The 17,626-nt window shown below is 41.0% G+C and overlaps 1 protein-coding gene across 10 annotated transcripts in view; it reads left to right on the plus strand.

Annotated features, from left to right (window-relative positions):
- The first annotated feature begins 455 nt into the window (after window positions 1–455).
- MAP7D3 (MAP7 domain containing 3) overlaps window positions 456–17,626 on the plus strand; it is a 36,004-nt gene continuing 18,833 nt past the window's right edge. For all 10 annotated transcript variants that reach the window (XM_067022978.1, XM_067022973.1, XM_067022974.1 and 7 more), the window contains exons 1-7: window positions 456–788; window positions 6,735–6,833; window positions 6,928–7,011; window positions 8,224–8,387; window positions 11,382–11,493; window positions 12,038–12,136; window positions 15,425–15,514. In XM_067022978.1, the coding sequence (XP_066879079.1) occupies window positions 734–788; window positions 6,735–6,833; window positions 6,928–7,011; window positions 8,224–8,387; window positions 11,382–11,493; window positions 12,038–12,136; window positions 15,425–15,514 (703 nt within the window). In that variant the 5' untranslated portion in view covers window positions 456–733. The remainder of the gene's footprint in view (window positions 789–6,734; window positions 6,834–6,927; window positions 7,012–8,223; window positions 8,388–11,381; window positions 11,494–12,037; window positions 12,137–15,424; window positions 15,515–17,626) is intronic.

Genomic DNA, 17,626 nt, shown 5'->3' on the forward strand with positions numbered 1-17,626 from the left:
CACTTTTGGGGGGTTGCCTATTTCTTAAGTAATTTAAAAATCTTTATGCATTCTGGATACTAATCATTTACGAATATTATATATCTATCTATCTGGCGAGATTAACACCAATAAGTCCTCTCCTTCACTGTAAAGACCCACAAACACCCTAAGATAATTCACACAACTTTGAGACCTAACCGTGTCACGATTTATTCTCAACAACTTAAAGTCTTTACTCGTGATCAGGACCCCTAGCACCTCACAGGAACCCATCTCTCTCCCAACCCCTCTCTAGGCCTCTTCACCCAACTTGGGCCTCTGTGTCGTGTTTCAAAGACTAGCAAACTCTTGATGTAAGCGCACGCAGGAGGCACTAGGGCTCCCTAAGTGAACGAATAAAGGAAAGAACGTTACTGCGTTTCTAGGTAACAGAGATGAACAGAATAAAGGAACAGTGGAGGGCCACGCCGGCTGATGATTGGCTGGCACCCAGGATGGAAGGTGCGGGGAGAACACGGGACATTGGAGACGGTTTATTTACACCAGGTGGTCGCCGCCCAGCGGCTCACTAAGTGGTGCGCAAAAAGCTGCGCTGCGGTAATCGCTTGTCCGAGGCTTGCGCGGCGGCCCTTTGGGCCCCGCCCCTTCCCGCCCCCCGGAGCCACGGACCCGGCCCCCGCGGCGGCCACGCCAGAGCCTGCGCACTGGGGTCCCAGCGCCTGTGGCGACTGCCCGCTCGGCTTCTCTGAAGATGGCGGAGCGCGCCGGTGGTGGCACATCCCTGAGGGGGCTGCGAGAACGGATGGGTGAGCGAGCCGGCGGCTCCCGGGGGGGCTCGGGCCCGCGCGGGAGGCGGGGTTCCCGCGGCCACGGGGACTGTCGGAGCGGCGCGGCTCGCGCCGGAAAACTTCACTCCCGAGTCGCCTCGCGCGCCGTCGGGTGCTCCCCTCACCCCCGCCGGAGCGCCCTAGGACGGGACGGGGCGCCGAGAGGGGACGCGGGCGGGAGGGGAGACGGCCGGCCTGCGCCACCAACGACCCAAGCCCGGCGGCCCAGCTGCCACCGCCAAAGGCCGTACCCCCGCGGGCGGGCGGGGCGCAAGAGAGTTAACGGGAGCTGCTGGGGCGGGAGGGCGGGGGCCTGGCACCCCGTAGCCCGCGGACGGTCCCGAGCCCCGCCTGCCATTGGAGAGAGGCGGACGCCCTCGCAGCCGCCGGAACGAACGCGCCGCTGCCCGGGAGGTGCGGGCGCCGGGACGGCCTCGCGGCTCGGGGCGCTCGCGCTTTCATTCTCTCCTACGGTCGCAACCCCGGTCTCTCCCGCATCCTCCTGGTTAAGGTCCGGTGAGGAGGGGGCCTTGGAAGTCTGGCTTTGAAATTTGGGATGAAACGTGGTCCCCTGCTCCTCCTGGTTTGCCTCAGCACATGACTTCGCCAGGATGTCACCTTCCGTGGGACATCTGCAGACCTTAGGCTGAACTGAACGGGACTCAGCGCTTCAGAGTGCTTTCTTTTAAACTGGTCCCATCGCCAAAAAGTACCCCCCCCCCCCAATAGTTAATTTTATAAAATTTGGCAGGATTTGGCATTGCTTAGCCCAGGAGACTGCTTCACTACTTGAGCGAGGTAGTATTTCTTGCTTGTGGGAGGTTGCTTTTAGTTCTCGGGCTAGTTTCCTCCTATATGAGCTTGAATAAAACAGCTTTGCTGATTTTACTGAAATCCTTAGGGATTGTTTTTATTTGCAGTTGAAAAATTAGACCGGCTGCGATTGGGAGGGTTTATGTTACTTCAGAACGCTTTGAATCAACTCCCCAGAGAATAACGTCAGAAGCAAAAACACTTTCATTATTGCATAGCGTGAAAAACTCTTCTGTCTCTAGCTTGTTATGGTTCACCTACAGGGAGAGTTTGCAGTAAATTCATTGTTTTATTGCTTATTGACACCTAAGGTCCTCTGACATTGAATTATTTCACTGATTTAAACTAACAGGCCTTCTGGATAACCCCCCAACGTATTTGCACACCGAATGTTGAAAAGTATTTTTAAATTTTATATGGGACAGTTGCTTGAATTCACAGTATTTCAAACTAAAAACTTAAGCAAAAAAAGGCTTAACCGAGAACCTAGTTGACCTCCTTTGCTGCCCATTTTATATTAGGAATTGAAAACATCACATGTTAAGCTTTTACAGAGGACCACCTTGACCAGAAAGTAACTTACTTCATGGTCTCAGCATTTTCCTGAAGGCGACAAAGAGTCAGTGAAATATTCTGCCACTGTGTGGCAATTGCTTCTTTTCTGTTATCCAAATTAACAGTGAGTAGACTTTGTTGCTGTTTTAGGCAAAGCTCCCTGAATCTGCCTTATTTTTGTGGTTCCCTGATTGCACATGTCTTTGGTTTTCTATTTTTTTCTAATTATTTTATCACCCTCTCCCCGGCCTAATGACATGCACCCTGTAATAAGGCCATGAAGAGAGAGACCCTTGGTATGGGTGGAATGGATCTGCACTCCCCACTGCTCAGCTTTGAATGAGGGTGGATCCAGGACTGGGCCGGCAACTGTGCGAAGGGTCAGGGACTGGGCTGCTGGAAGAGAGTCTGCTGCTAGACACCCCCCAGCCTACACTTTGAGGGCTACATCCAGCAGGAGAGCAAGATAAGACTTTGTAGCAATTGCTTCTTTTTATTCTATTATCCAAATAATGGTGAGTAGCCCTGTATCCACTAATCTGTAGCAGTCAGCCGTAGCCCTTCTTACAATAATTTTTAAAAACCTTTCAATCATATATATATATATATATATATATATATATATATATATATATATATATATATATATATATTTGCAATCTACGCCCTTTGCTACCTAATGAGAAATACTAGTTTACTAGTTTGTGTGATCTAATGTTTCTAATTAGTACAGAAGAAAGGTCATGGAGAGGTGGGGCTACAGATTTTAGGTCCAACTCTGACTGAGAGTGATGTCAAGAGCAGCAGCTGAGGCAGATGATACAGAATTGCTAATAAGTACTGGGATGAGTATTTATCATTGGCATCTCATGGGATTAAGCATTTGGGGGTGATTGTGCTTGGGTGCAGCTTTAGGAAGATTCTTGAACTAATTGTCATGGAAAAGTGTTCTTCCTCCCTTTCTTGCATTTAGCTTGCCCTAGTGGAGCAGAGCTCTTGTGACACAGGTGTGTGTGTGTGTGTGTGTGTGTGCGCGCGCGTGTGCGTGTGCGTGCGTGTGTGTGTGTGTGGGGTGTGTGTGTTGGGGGAGTGGGGTTTCTGGAGAGAAGCAGAAATATTCCACTATGTTGAAGTCAGTAGTGACCTAAAATGCTTTATGTCCAGAAGGGGCCTCAAAATTTCAATGACATCTTTTAGAAATCTATCAAGTGTAAAGCATTCTTTAATTTTGGCATCTTAGTGGCAACTATTTTTGGTTCATTTCATTCTGAGGTTTTTATTGGGCTAGATGACTAGGATGATTGAGTTTGTTGTTTTCCCATCATAGAAGGAGAATGGGGGAATTCCATGGTGGTCCAGGGGTTAGGACTCTGCACTGTCAGTGCGGAGGGCCCGGGTTCAATCCCTGGTCAGGGAACTAAGATCACACAACCCGCGAGGTGTGGCAAAAAAAAAAACACAAAAATGGAGAATGATTTTCTTTTTGTAATGTCTTTTGCACATTTTCTCTAAACTTAGGCTTTTCTTAGCCACAGTATAACAGTGCTTACTTTAGAGAAAAAAAAAACAGTAAATGTTTTATTTTAAAATATTTCCATTGCTGTATTTCCAAAGTATGTTTTAAACCAAAGCCCATATATTTCATTTACTTATTGTTGAATAAATTTTATACATTTAGATCTTAATTCCTTCATTGTGATATTTTAAAAAGAAGTAACTTTAGAAGTAACTGAGGTGGGAATATTAAACTTAAGTCATATAAAGGTTGATGTGGGTTTTGTACAGTCTGGTGCTTGATAATTATGTAATGTTTCAAAGTTAAGTTGCTTTTTAATCTACAATTAAGTTCTGGCTTTACCAGTTGCTACCTGTGTGATCTGGGAAAGTTATATTTAGCCTCAGTTTTCTCATCTGTAAAAAAAAAAATGAAGAAAATAATAATATCCACTTTATAGGATTGCTATGAGAATTAAATGAGGTAATAACCAATGAAAACAACTTCATAAATGGTGGTATACATTATTTGTTATGGCAATTTTTTGGAAATACAGATTAAGATTCATAATTCAGTTTTAGTAATAAACTGTACATGTTTTCTTATGTAATCTCCAGGCAAAAGGTAACTTTTAACTTTAATTTTGGATTTAGAGTTAGTATAAGAACTATAGAAGTACTCTATTGCACCTGTTACTTTAAAGTGAATTAAGTAAATTCTCTCATTGAATGGAGTTGAATAAAATGTTCATTTTGTTAGGTCCAGACATAAAGGCTTTCTCCCATTGTTTGGATATTTTTAAAGCCTGTTCTTTTGGTGAATGTGTTTCTTGCCAGTAGGAATTTGGACGTAAAGATCTAAAAATAAGATTTGAGGGGAGTTCCCTGGCGGTCTAGTGGTTAGGGCTCAGTGCTTTCACTGCTGTGGCCCGGGTTCAATCCCTGGTCAGGGAACTGAGATCCTGCAAGTGGTGCGGCACAGCCAAAATTTTAAAAAAATAAATAAAAATCAGATTTGATAATAACCTTTATATGATTTGGTTCATTATTGCCACCACAGCTATTTCTTAGGTTACTTCTGATTAATAAGATCTTAAATCTGGTAAAATTGTACATTTTGAGAAAAATTGTCCTTATGGCCAATTAAATTATGCCAAAATACGGACTTCCCTTAGGATTTTTAAGCAGGAAAACTGAATGTGCAGAAGCAACAGTGGTTTTCTCTATGCTCACATAGAAATGTTGTGAGTGGAAGGGAGGGGGTGTGTAGGATGGTTTAGTTAACTTATAGAGAATAGTTAAGAATTTTCTTAATTTTCTTAATACTCAAATTCAGAGGATAATCGTGGTCCACAAAATTGATGCTAGTTAAATAACTGAAGAAGCTGACAAGGCTCTAATCTTCAAATTGCTAGATCATGGATTATCTGAGCTGTTAGGTCTCTGAGATTGAAAAAAAAATCCTTTTCCCCTTTTGAAATGGCGATCTCTATGGCAACAATTGTGGCATCACTTTCAAGGTTACTCTATAAAATGGCTCCCAGATATTTTTCCTCAGTGGCAAGTAACATCTCAAAGTCCATTCATTCTGAGTACAGCCACAGTCCCTCTATTCCCTTATTTTATAGTTGCCCATCTACAACTGTTTTATATTTTTCTTGATATGTAGAACCCAGAATTGTATGCAGTATCACCGGGGCATATTTCCTGTGCTCTTATACGAGAGTAGAAGAGTTTTCAGTGTTATTCTCCAGCTCCTTGCTGAAGATGCCTGGTACCATGGGGCATTTTAGATACAGCCGTATATGGAGTTAGAGTTCAGGGAATTCCCCAAGAACTTGTGTTTGTATCATCTTAGAATTTTAGTTTTTCTTACTTTCCCTCAAATTGTGCCCCCATACTCGTATATTTCACCCTTATTGAAGTTTATTTGCCATTTTCTACCTGTTTACACAAGATGTGTAAATTTATATTATATAATCTATATTTATTTGCTTGACATTTTCCTACCTAGAAAAATACCATCACATTGGCAATTCCTTGAGTGTTTTTTCCGCCTTCACTGTGCATCAGAATAGGGCTTTTAGCAACTGCAAAGGCCTGGGCCCCATTCTCAGAGAATGGAGGTGGGAAGGGGAAGGCTTTGCTAATTTTTTGAAAAAGCAATTTGGGTGACTCGTGTGGAGCCAGGGTTGGAAGCCCCTGATCTGGGTAGTTTATAAATACACTCCTTATCTTGGGCCCAATCTCTGAGGCTCTCACCGTTGACACTTTTGCCTCCAAATTCAGATCCATAAACTCCAAATCTTTTCTAAATTCCCCCAATTTATGGCGAAACATTTTTCCAAATCCTTGCCAGCTCAGTTTTTCTAGTACTTGCTGTAATGTCTGTCTGAGGCATTTTTCAAAGCTATTGATCATTAGCTCTTACTCACCCACCAGCTCGCGCTGCTGCTTCTGCTGGCAACTCTGTGGGCACAGGTAGGCCGGCATGTCTACGGTAAACACCGTTAGTTCTTTGTTGAATTATTGTTGAACATCATAGGTACTCAGTATGTCTTTGCTGACCTAGAGTCTGTCATGATTTTGCCGTGTATAAGAGATTCTGTCCTTTATCATTGAAGATACAATTGGCTGTGCTTTGCCACCCCTGGATTAGCTGTTCGTATTCTTTTTTTTAAATTAATTAATTTATGGTTCTGTTGGGTCTTCATTGCTGCACGCGGGCCTTCTCCAGCTGTGGCGAGCTGCGTCGTTGTGGTGCGTGGGCTTCTCACCGCAGTGGCCGCCCCTGTCTCAGAGCACGGGCTCCAGGTGCGCGGGCTTCAGTAGCTGTGGCACGCGGGCTCAGTAGTTGTGGTTCTCGGGCTCTAGAGCCACAGGCTCAGTAGCTGTGGCGCATGGGCCCACTTGTTCTGGGGCATGTGGGATCCTCCCAGACCAGGGCTCGAACCCATGTCCCCTGCATTGGCAGGCGGACTCCTAACCACTGCGCCACCAGGGAAGTCCCACTGTTTGTATTCTTGATATCAAATCCCTTTCCTTTATCTCCCTGTATTTTAGTTGCTGCTGCTAATGCCATTGCTGAAGAAAGACGGAGTCAGGGTAGCTTTAGCGCTCTTCCATCACAGCCCTCAAATATAAAATCAGCGTTTAAACCAGGTATAATTTCTAGAATGTTTTGATAGATGTCAAAGTGTTATATCCTTAAAGTTTCATATCCTATGTCTAACTGTATTCTTTCTTTTTTTTTTAGTAATAGATGGATCTGTGCTAAAAAATGATGTAAAGCAAAGATTAGCAAAGGAGCGCAGAGAGGAGAAAAAAAGACAAGATGATGGTATATTTTAGACTTTTTTAAAAAATTAAAATGAATGAATTTTACGTTAAGGTTATATATTTCCAAAGTGGTTTTACTTACTTTTTAATCTGTTCATATGATAGATTACACGTTTTACAGTATGTGTTGTATTGGATTAAAAGCTTATACTAAATGAGATAAAGAAGGTCCATGAAAAATATTTGACCAAATTGTTTTATTTTTGAACTAGTACTTTCTGTTAGCTTTAATTTTCTTAAAATTAAGGTATGAAAATTTCTTCAACATTTGTAGAAACAAGCAAAATGGGATTTCAGAAAAATGACTTAGAAACAAAAATGAGGGAATTCCCTGGCGGTCCAGTGGTTAGCTTTCACTGCCCGGGGTGGGTTCAAAAACCAAAACCAAAACCAAAAAAACAAAACGTGGAGTTGATAATAGTCCTAACATAGATATGGTATCTTTCACTGATTGCTATGCTCTTCAAGTGTAACTTGTTATCGATTAGGATCTAAAAGAATAATATCTCTACACCTTGAGAGAATACTTTTTCAACTATGTGTTTTTCTCATCTGGCCCTGTAAATCCGCTGCAAAACTAGTGCTCAACTTCATTCAGATAAAATAGCAATTGTCTTTGTTTGGGTGAGGAGCTGTGTCTTCCTGTAGCTCTTTAGAGGAGTATTTTACAGCTGCATAGATGGCTCTCCAGGCTTTAGTGAGGGGAAATGTGAACGCAGGAAAACATCATGCTGGTCAGTAATGTGCCTAAAGCCCATGAAGGTCAAAGTGGCATACGCTTAACGTCATTGTCTAGATGAGGCTTTGAAAAGAAGTTTCCTAGTAGAAGGGAAAAAACATATATTCTGGCTACGTGTTGTTTTCACGTCTTGTTTTAATGTATAGCATATTAATCTGATGGGGTTTGACTTTAGCTCAAGTCAGCAGAAACATCACATGAAAGACAATATTTCTTCTGAATTTGGAATTTTAGTTCGGACAGGAGGAGAGTCATCTAAGCCAATTCAGTTCTCAGGAGTTAAATGAACACCCAGTGGAAATGATTCTCTTGTGGCCATCTCTGTTCACTTACATAAGAAGTCTTTAGTCATTAGCACAGGTTATGTTATTTTTAAGAAAGATAATAAAATATAAACTTTTTCCTTCTCTGTCTGTAATGTGTGGAAAACTTAAATATTTTCTTGGCTCTTACCTTGCATTTGGAATATTTCAGCTAATAAAGAGACACAACTACTTGAAAAAGAAAGAAAGTCTAAGATCCTATACGAAAAACAGATGGAAGAAAAGCAGCGAAAGCTGAGGGAACAGAAAGAAAAGGATGAACAACGGAGAATATCTGCAGAGAAAAAGAGGAACGAAAAGTTACAGGAAGAAAGGGTACGTGTTTGTCTAGCCTGTTAATCAGATGATGCACTGTGTTGCCTGGTTCTGCAGTACTTTTTTCTTAGTCCTCTGCTTTTACTGGAACCAATCCCAATTCTTTCATCTTTCCTTCAAATTAGCACCTCTTGCCCCATCCTGATCCGATCCTTGCACGTCCAGGGAGAGAACCCTGTCCACTTGCAGGGTGCCTGCGGCCTGGGCTTTGCTCTAAGCGGCTTTCTCTCCTACAAAAGGTGTTGTCCCATTGCTTAGTGTTCACCTACCTACCGTCCCGGGGGCGTCTGACCCTGACCCGCTCTGCTTCTCACCACCGTGTGAGTGGCAAAGGCCCAGCCAAGCCAGAGCCTCGCGCTCTCCCGCGGTTCCCTGGCTCCCTCTCCTTTGCACTCTCCCCCCTCCCCTTCTTGTTCCTTTTTCTCCTCTCTGTTGTTTTGTAGCCCCGCTCTCTCTTTTCCTGTCTGGACTCTGTTTTGGTGTCTTTGGCACTCTGTTGGTATGAGTCACTGCCTCTGTTGTGCCCTCTCTTTCTCCCTCTGTCCCTCTTCATTCAGTTTGTCTTTGACTGTTGTGTGGGCATCTGGCTGCCTGTCTCAATCTGTATGATTCTCTCTGGCACCAAGTTTTTCTCCTGTAGGCTGTTCCACAGCTCTACTTGGAGTGTCCTTGGCTCCTTCTGAGTACACATGTCCTGGCTTGTTCCTCGCTGTCATTCTCTCTTTTCTTTGTTCCGGTGACTCTCAAGTGTCCCTGAGTGAGTCTTGGTCTGTCTTCGGCTCTCTGTCTGACTGACTCTGGCCTTTTTCTGCCCGGGGCACCTCCCTTTTCTTTCTGCTTTCTTTGTCTCAGCTTCTCCCTCTTTTCTTTCCCCATCTTTAGAGTTTCTGCCTCTCTCAATATGTGGGGTTTTTATCTCCCTCTCTTTTTTTCTGTTGCTCCAATTTTTTTTTTTTTTGCGGTACGCGGGCCTCTCACTGCTGTGGCCTCTCCCGTTGCGGAGCACAGGCTCCGGACGCGCAGGCTCAGCGGCCACGGCTCACGGGCCCAGCCGCTCCGCGGCACGTGGGATCCTCCCGGACCGGGGCACGAACCCGCATCCCCTGCATCGGCAGGCGGATTCTCAACCACTGCGCCACCAGGGAAGCCCTGTTGCTCCAATTTTTAAATGTTTTTTTCTCTCCTTTTCTCTTTGGTTTCATTTCTCTCTAAGAGCCCCCTTCTCTGCGTCTTTCTCTGTGGTGCTCGCTTTTCCTCCTAATTTTTGCACACAGTTGGCTCTTGGAAATGCCTCACCCCCCAGCCCTTACCCCCATTGGCGAATCTTCCTTGTTCTAGGACTATTCCTGTGCTGTTTCTTCCCTGTCCATGGTCCACTAGCACTTTCTCTGTCTTTTTTTTTTCCAGCACATTCCAGTATTTAATGAATTCTCATTCAGAACTTGTGTCACTCTCTGGCTTCCTCTGTGAAACATCTCCTTAATTTACTTCTCTGTGGTAAATAGAGTGAAGGCCAGAGAGACTGAATTAGGTAAAGAGAGAACCAAAGAAAGTAAAATAGAAAACTGTGTGCAGAGTCGGAGAGGTTCCCTGGAGGAGAGAGAGTCCCGGGGACTGTGAGAAAAAAAGACCATCTTAAAGAAAGAGGAACCTGAGAGAGAGAACACAGAGAAAGAAGAAGCAACAAAAATACTATAGACAGAGCGGGAGCCAGAGACAGGGCAGGAGAAGAGGCTTGAAGACAGGGAGAAAGGGCAAAAGAGAACCGACCCCAGAGAGCCAGCATGGGGGAGTCCTAGACATAGCAGGGACCGTTTGACACTGTGAGGAGGCTGCACGGAGGAAAAGAGAGAAAACGATTCATTCGAGAGCACAGAGGGTCAGCACACCTAGAAACAGCAGCTTAGAATGCTTAGGAATCAGAGATGTTTTAGTAATACAAGAATATTCTCTGTTTTTAGTCTTTATTATACTTTTTGGGTGTCTAAGTAATTTAGAACAACTTACTTTCTGTTGGAAAATGTGATTTTAAAATATTGCCATTAGATAAGTTTTATTTTAAGAATTGCAGTTGCTTTTCTCCTCAGGATAAGGGTGACTTTCTGTTTTCCTAGTGTGTTTACCCTATTTGGCCTCAGAGAAATGGTGGGAACATCATAAGGATGATGTTGCTATGAAACGATTGTTGTCAGGGAAGAATAGGAAACCTTCTGGCCCTGAGTTGATTTGCTTACCTGAGTGTAGTCCATGGTATGTTACAGCACAGGATGAGGAATAGCTGAGAAAAGAAAACTGCCTCTCATTTCCAGCAGTGGCCTTGTTTCGCCACGGTGTAGCATTTACATTTGTAGAGCTGTTATCCTGCCCAGTTCAAATTGAAGCTGAGGTCAAGACAAACACATCTCTTTTTAAAAATTTGATTAGTTAACACCAGAATTTAAGATGTTACAAATGTGGGTATAACAGATGATCTGGCATAGATATCACATATGTGTATTAGTTGATTTGTTTTTCCTGCCTCATTCTACAAAGAATTTAAGGTATATTTTAAAAAAGACATACCACCACCAGATGAGAAAATAAGTGGTTGAGGGAATCGAGCAGAGGGGGAAATTAAAGTAGGAAAATAATAAAACATAAGGTATGATTAGCATACACCAAAGTGTACCACTCAGTCTTTGTATAGTTGCTAGAATAGGCTACCCGTTTGGTTCTAAATTTCCCAATGATATAAGCAAAGAGGGAAGCACAGTCAGCTCCTCGATTCATGTCCATAAGATTAAAACCTAGTTATTCGGGAGAACGTGGATTGATACCTGAGATGTATTGAACTCTAACTTTTTACCTGAGATGTTTCCAGTTCTATCTTTTATTAAAAAAAAATTTGCCTGATTGAAAAATTTGGTAGTGGGGGTATTTTATAACCGACAGATCAAAATTATACTAACCAATATAATGCATATGTAAAAATTTGTTGGCATTTGTTTTAAATAGGAGAGATTCAAAGCTGTCCTTCATCGTACACTGGAACGGAGCAGCCGTATTGATCATCAAAAAAGATGGTCATGGGAAGGCTCTATAACAGTAAACTCTCAGAATAAAACTGGTAATTAATACAACTGCTAAACTTTAAGTTCATTCATTTTCACATGTAAATATTGGCTACTGGTATAAGGTTGCATTTAGTACAAAAAGTTTTGAGCTTTGTATCCTAGGTGAAAACACTGCCATGTACTTACTCTTTGGCATGCGTTTAAATTTGTGTTATATGAGATCGCCAAAGAACCAGGTGAAATTTTATAGTAATTTTATTTTATCTACTATATCCAAATTCTTACCATTTAAACTTGTAATCAGTGTAAAAATGAATAATAATTGATAAGCTTTACACGGCTTTATCCAGTGCGTATTTTAAAAATAGTCCTGTTTAATATTGATGTACTGTAAATTTTTCCTATGTGTGGACATAATTCTATACAGTTGCATAAAATGTAAGTTAAATTTATATAGTTTGTAAGGAATGACTGACAGCATTGTGTACCTAATTAATACACGTTTATGCTCCATAGAAGTACATCATGAACTCGTTTTGTTTCAGCTAGTGATGCTTTTTTAAATATGAGTACAGTAAATCTTATACCTTTTCTCAGCCAACAGACATTCTGTATCTACTGAAAAGCTTGAACAGGGGACTTCTGGATTACATAAACAGATGCCATCTGCAAGTCCTCAATATTCTCTTGCCAAGAGTAAGTCGTTATTTCATGTATTCTACTGAGTTTCCAACCAATGAAATCAATTCTTTATGTGTATATCCACAGTACCACTTATTCTTTAGATTGTAGGACATTTAAATATTTCAGAAGAGCACCACCTTGTTTTACAGTAGAGATGGTCATTACTATTCTGTATTTTCATCAGTATAAATCCTTGTTTCTTGATTTGTGTACTAATCATATCAGATGGGTTTGTTGGGCTTAGGTAGCCCAACAAATATGAAACATATTTTGACCAAAAGACATTGCCATTAGGTGGCACAATAATTTATTTTATAATTAATTCATATTCTGTCTAACCTATAAATGAAATAACTTTTTCTAGGGACTAGACTAGTCATTCAATTTGCATTAAATTTCATGAATATTACCTCATTTACAGAAAATAATAGCAAATATATAGCAGTGGACAGGTTGATCTGCTTCACATATATATAAAGTTGACAGGCAAGTATAATTACCTTCCTAGTTGTATAGTTAAGACCCCAAGAAATTCGGTGATTTCCACTCCACCATACTTACTTATGGTTTATATTTTGGTCATCTGATAGATGGATCATGGTATTTAAATTGTACATTCCACTAGCAAGTCCATGTTTTCCCCCAAAGCAAATAAAGTGGTAACAGTGTTTAATGAGAGAAGTATTGCTAAGCTCCACTTTACAACTCTTCCTAGAGGTAATGCAGTGTTCTTTAAAATAAAACAAAGTTATCTACTATGGATACTTCAAATACCTTTTGCTCCTAGTGTTTGCACTTTTAATTAGCGTTCCTTTTTTTTTTCTTTTGGCTGCCTGGCTTGTGGGATCTTACTTAGTTCCTTGACCAGGGATTGAACCCGTACCCTACGCAGTGAAAGCACGGAGTCCTAAGCACTGGACAGCCAGGGAATTCCCTAGAGTTCCTTACTTTTAAAAAAATCTTTACTAGAGTGTGTGTCAGTGACCATTTCTGGCTTGTAGTACATGGTGCTTCTCATTGATAATTGAAATGGATTAGACAACCATACCCATCCGGAGAAAAAAACAGAAGTGATCTGGGCAGGAAAAAGACATGGCAGGCATATTCCACATTACTCCCTCAAACTTAGCCATAAGAAAAGAAGAAATACCACCTTTGTACTTTGTGAATTGAGACAAAGGCATAATTATAGTTTGAATTAAAAATGTTTCTTTTGTATTATTAGGTGCCTTGGCAGTTCTTTGAGCAATACTGATTGCTCTAAAATTCCACTACAGCAAAAGATTCTGGACCTCATTTAAAATATAATTAGTTAATTGTAGCAGGGGTTAACTTAGTAGGAAAGATTTCCATTTTTGTCTAAATATTATAGTTTTAATATGTTGAAAAGGATTTTTGTTTTGTTCTTCCATACGTTATTTGTACTTTTAGAACTCTTACAGTTTCCAACGATGAACTTGAGAGGTCTTTCATTGTTAGTCAGTCTTGGTGCATCTAATTTTCTCTTGTAATGGTCCAACGAAAGTTGATCCACTTTCCACTCTTACCCTCAATATGCTTTCCCAGAGCACTTTTATGTGTAGCCCAGGTTCATTCATAGATTGTGGGAAGATTTTCTCTAGCACCTTGCTTGTCATGTAATTAATTTATTATTCACAAACTCAATCCTTTAGAAAAATTAGGTAACATTCTTTGCAACGTTATGTTTATATACTTTCATTTTAATTTATTTTAATTGTTTCATAAGCATTGGCCATGTTTTACTATCTAATTGCTTGGAGGAATTAGCAAAGATTTCTTGCACAAACATTTATTAACATTTTTAATATAATGAGCAGACACGTGTATTTTCATTAATATGTGTGCCTGCTGTATCAGTGAGACATGTAAAGAGAAGGGACAGGTGATGACTTTCAAGTTAATAATCAGTTAAATTGCACTGAAGGAACAATTCCAAGTAACTTTTTAATATAAGAAGGTATGTGTGGAAGATACTTTATGAAGGAGATTGCTTAAAGTTACAGTATATTGCACACTCTGAAATGAATGCCGTTAAATTAATGATTCCAATAATTTTATTGAAAATAAAAGCAATATTGTCAGTGGCTTACCTTTGTAAAATCCCTTCAAATTGAAATAAAACCTGTTCAATCCAGAGAGATGAACATTTCAAACTCAAATGAAGTTCATAATCTAACCTGTGATATTTTTGCTTTAAATCTTGACTGATTCAAATAGTCTGTTTTTCTTCTGCTCATTGCTGACTTATAATAACTGTTCACACTATTTTGTCATTTCTTGCAGTGTGATAATGAGGGATAGGTGATTTCATCACATGGTTGAATTGATTACACTTCTCTGGTTCATGCTGTGCAATTACATTATCGATTCAAGAATTTTCACAAGACCCTATATTGTCAATATGTACTTTTATTTAGAGGTTCCCAAAAGAGAAGTTCTTCTTTAAAGACTTTAATCAGTATCCTGAGCCATAATATTTCAAGGGAAATGGAAAAGACACAAAAGTGTCTTTTCCCATATGACTGGTTTGGGTTGCTAAAATTGTGACATCTATACCAAATGTTAATGATCATTTTTATTTAAAAAATGCTAGTTCTTCCCTAGTGGCACAGTGGTTGAGAATCCGCCTGCGGATGCAGGGGACACGGGTTCGTGCCCCGGTCCGGGAAGATCCCACATGCCGCGGAGTGGCTGGGCCCGTGAGCCATGGCCACTGGGCCTGTGCGTCCGGAGCCTGTGCTCCGCAACGGGAGAGGCCACAGCAGTGAGAGGCCCGCGTTACCACCAAAAAAAAAAAAAAAAATGCTAGTTAAGGGACTTTCCTGGCAGTCCAGTGGTTAGGGCTTGGTGCTTTCATTGCCTTGGCCTGGGTTCAATCCCTGGTCAGGGAACTAAGATCCCGCAAGCCGCACAGCACAGCCCAAAAAAAAAAAAAAAAAAAAAAAAAAAAACAAGTTAAAACTAAACTATAAATTACTTTAGTAATAGATGTTATGGACTGTGTCCAAAATTAAATGTTGTGTATTCCTAATTTGGGAACTATGATGTTGTCAGTATCAGATTTTCCCACTTAATTTTTACTGTTTCCTAAATAATTTTATTTCACTTCAGATAACTTACTTAAAGAGTAAATTAGTTTTAAGTTTGGGCATGTAAAATTTCTGCATAATACTTGAAATTTAAATAAGATAAAAAATGTTTGGAAACGGGTGGCTCACCCCTGAAATAATATATATAAACAGCTTGTAAAAGGTAATATTCTTTGCCCTTGATCTCCAGAAACAGCAGAAAAGAGGAGAAGCTCATCACTGAATAGAAGATGTAGCAAACTGCATTCATCTACTGAACAAGTGGAAGAAAAAACACCTGGTTAGTTATTTCTATGTACTGATCTTAAACGGTGGTTTAAAAGTGTTATATTTATGTCAACATTCAGCTGCTTGAAAAGCCATTCCAAAACATTGGAAGCCAAAATATCCCTTCTTAAACTAAAAAATGTACTTTGGTGCCATACTTATTTGACTGAAGCCAAAAGAGTCTCTTTAAATGAAGTACATAATTCTGCAGTGAAGCTGAGGAGCTAGACCACAGAATGCTGGCATAGACAGAGTTGTCCTGAAGCACTTGATCCCCTTCAAACGTTTCATCAATTCACACATTGAAGTTCTAAATTACCGGCAACATTTTGAACTTCAAAGCTTTGCTTTGGTAGGCCTGTGTCTTTATTCCTGAGAATGGACTTGAGGATATGCGGAGGGGGAAGGGTAAGCTGGGACGAAGTGAGAGAGTGGCGTGGACATATATACAGTACCAAACGTAAAATAGATAGCTAGTGGGAAGCAGCCGCATAGCACAGGGAGATCAGCTCGGTGCTTTGTGACCACCTAGAGGGGTGGGATAGGGAGGGTGGGAAGGAGGGAGACACAAGAGGGAAGAGATATGGGAACATATGTATATGTATAACTGATTCACTTTGTTATAAAGCAGAAACTAACACCATTGTAAAGCAATTATACTCCAATAAAGATGTTTAAAAAAAAAAGCTTTGTTGCTTCACAGCATAATCCACATCTATCCTTTGGGCGTGTTTTCACTGCTGATGATTACACGCAAGATTTCAAAATTATTACTGAAGTACTTCTTTATGTAAAGTTGTTTCTAACACCCCCCCTAAGTTTTCCCTGTTAAACATGATTTTCCTTTTTTTTCCGTAACAAACTGTTCACTTACAGAAGACTCTCCATTTAATTGATTCAGGTCACATCCTGTTATAACAAATGTCATTGTCACAAGGATCTTTCTTTTTATAAATTTATTTTTATTTTTGGCTGTGTTGGGTCTTTGTTGCTGTGCACGGGCTTTCTCTAGTTGTGGCGAGCAGGGGCTACTCTTTGTCGCGCTGGGTGGGCTTCTCGTTGCAGTGGCTTCTCTTGTTGCCGAGCTCGGGCTCTAGGTGTGCGGGCTTCAGTAGTTGTGGCTCATGGGCCTAGTTGCTCCGTGGCATGTGGGATCTTCCCGGAGCAGGGCTCGAACCCGTGTCCCCTGCATTGGCAGGTGGATTCTTAACCACTGCACCACCAGGGAAGTCTCCACAGGGATCTTTTTGAACATAAAAATTTATTGGAGCAGGCTATTTACAAGATTTACTTTTAACAGAATAATTCACTCAGTCTCTTGGAGCTATTGGCAATTGACTTGATCAATATGACTGTCAGTGACATACATCTGGAGGAATCCATGTCAGAGTTGTTTTGTCATGTGCAACTATTTTCTCCACGTGTGAGTTCCTCTGTAGAGACTCCATACATTGGGTATGGCTCTGCTGGATACATTACCTGGATCCCTGCTTTGGGGTTACTGTGGTGTGCCTGGGGCCTTTTCCCTAGCGGTGTAGTCCCGTCAGGTGGCAGTTTTCAGTCCTGTTACATATGTGTGGCTCTCATTGCCTCTGCTTTTAGGCTGGGAAAGTTATCATTTGCAGCAGTTCACATTGCTCCTTCTTGCTTTGCATTTATTTGTGAGACCTCAAATCAAATCCTTTCCGTTTGTTCTCATCATTTAGTTTGTCAGCTATACACTAGTCTTTGGGAGAATAATCAGTCGCCTGTTCGTCCTAACAAAAGTGTCGGTAGCCAGGAACAAAAAGTACTGCTTCATTATTAATTTCTGGAAGCAGTACTCCAGGTAACAGGCATAGAGTAGAGTGCTTGAAAGTGTTAGTATTTGTGCTTAAAAGTAGGTTGTATCACTTAATTTTTTACAGTAAGGCATAAAAATAATTTGAATCAATACTTTTTGAAAATGAGTGATTCTACCCAACATTTTATGTTGCATATTTATGATTTCTAGCAGGGTAGAATAGTTATCAGTGTAATTTATAGGATGAGATAGGGACCTTTGGTTGTTAAATTGTAAAACAGTGGGTTTCTTAACCTGTGTTTAAGTGTATCACAGTACTGTAAAAAGTACTGGATTTTAAAA

This window comes from Kogia breviceps, chromosome X (genome assembly GCF_026419965.1).
Source record: "Kogia breviceps isolate mKogBre1 chromosome X, mKogBre1 haplotype 1, whole genome shotgun sequence".
Lineage (NCBI taxonomy): Eukaryota > Metazoa > Chordata > Mammalia > Artiodactyla > Physeteridae > Kogia > Kogia breviceps.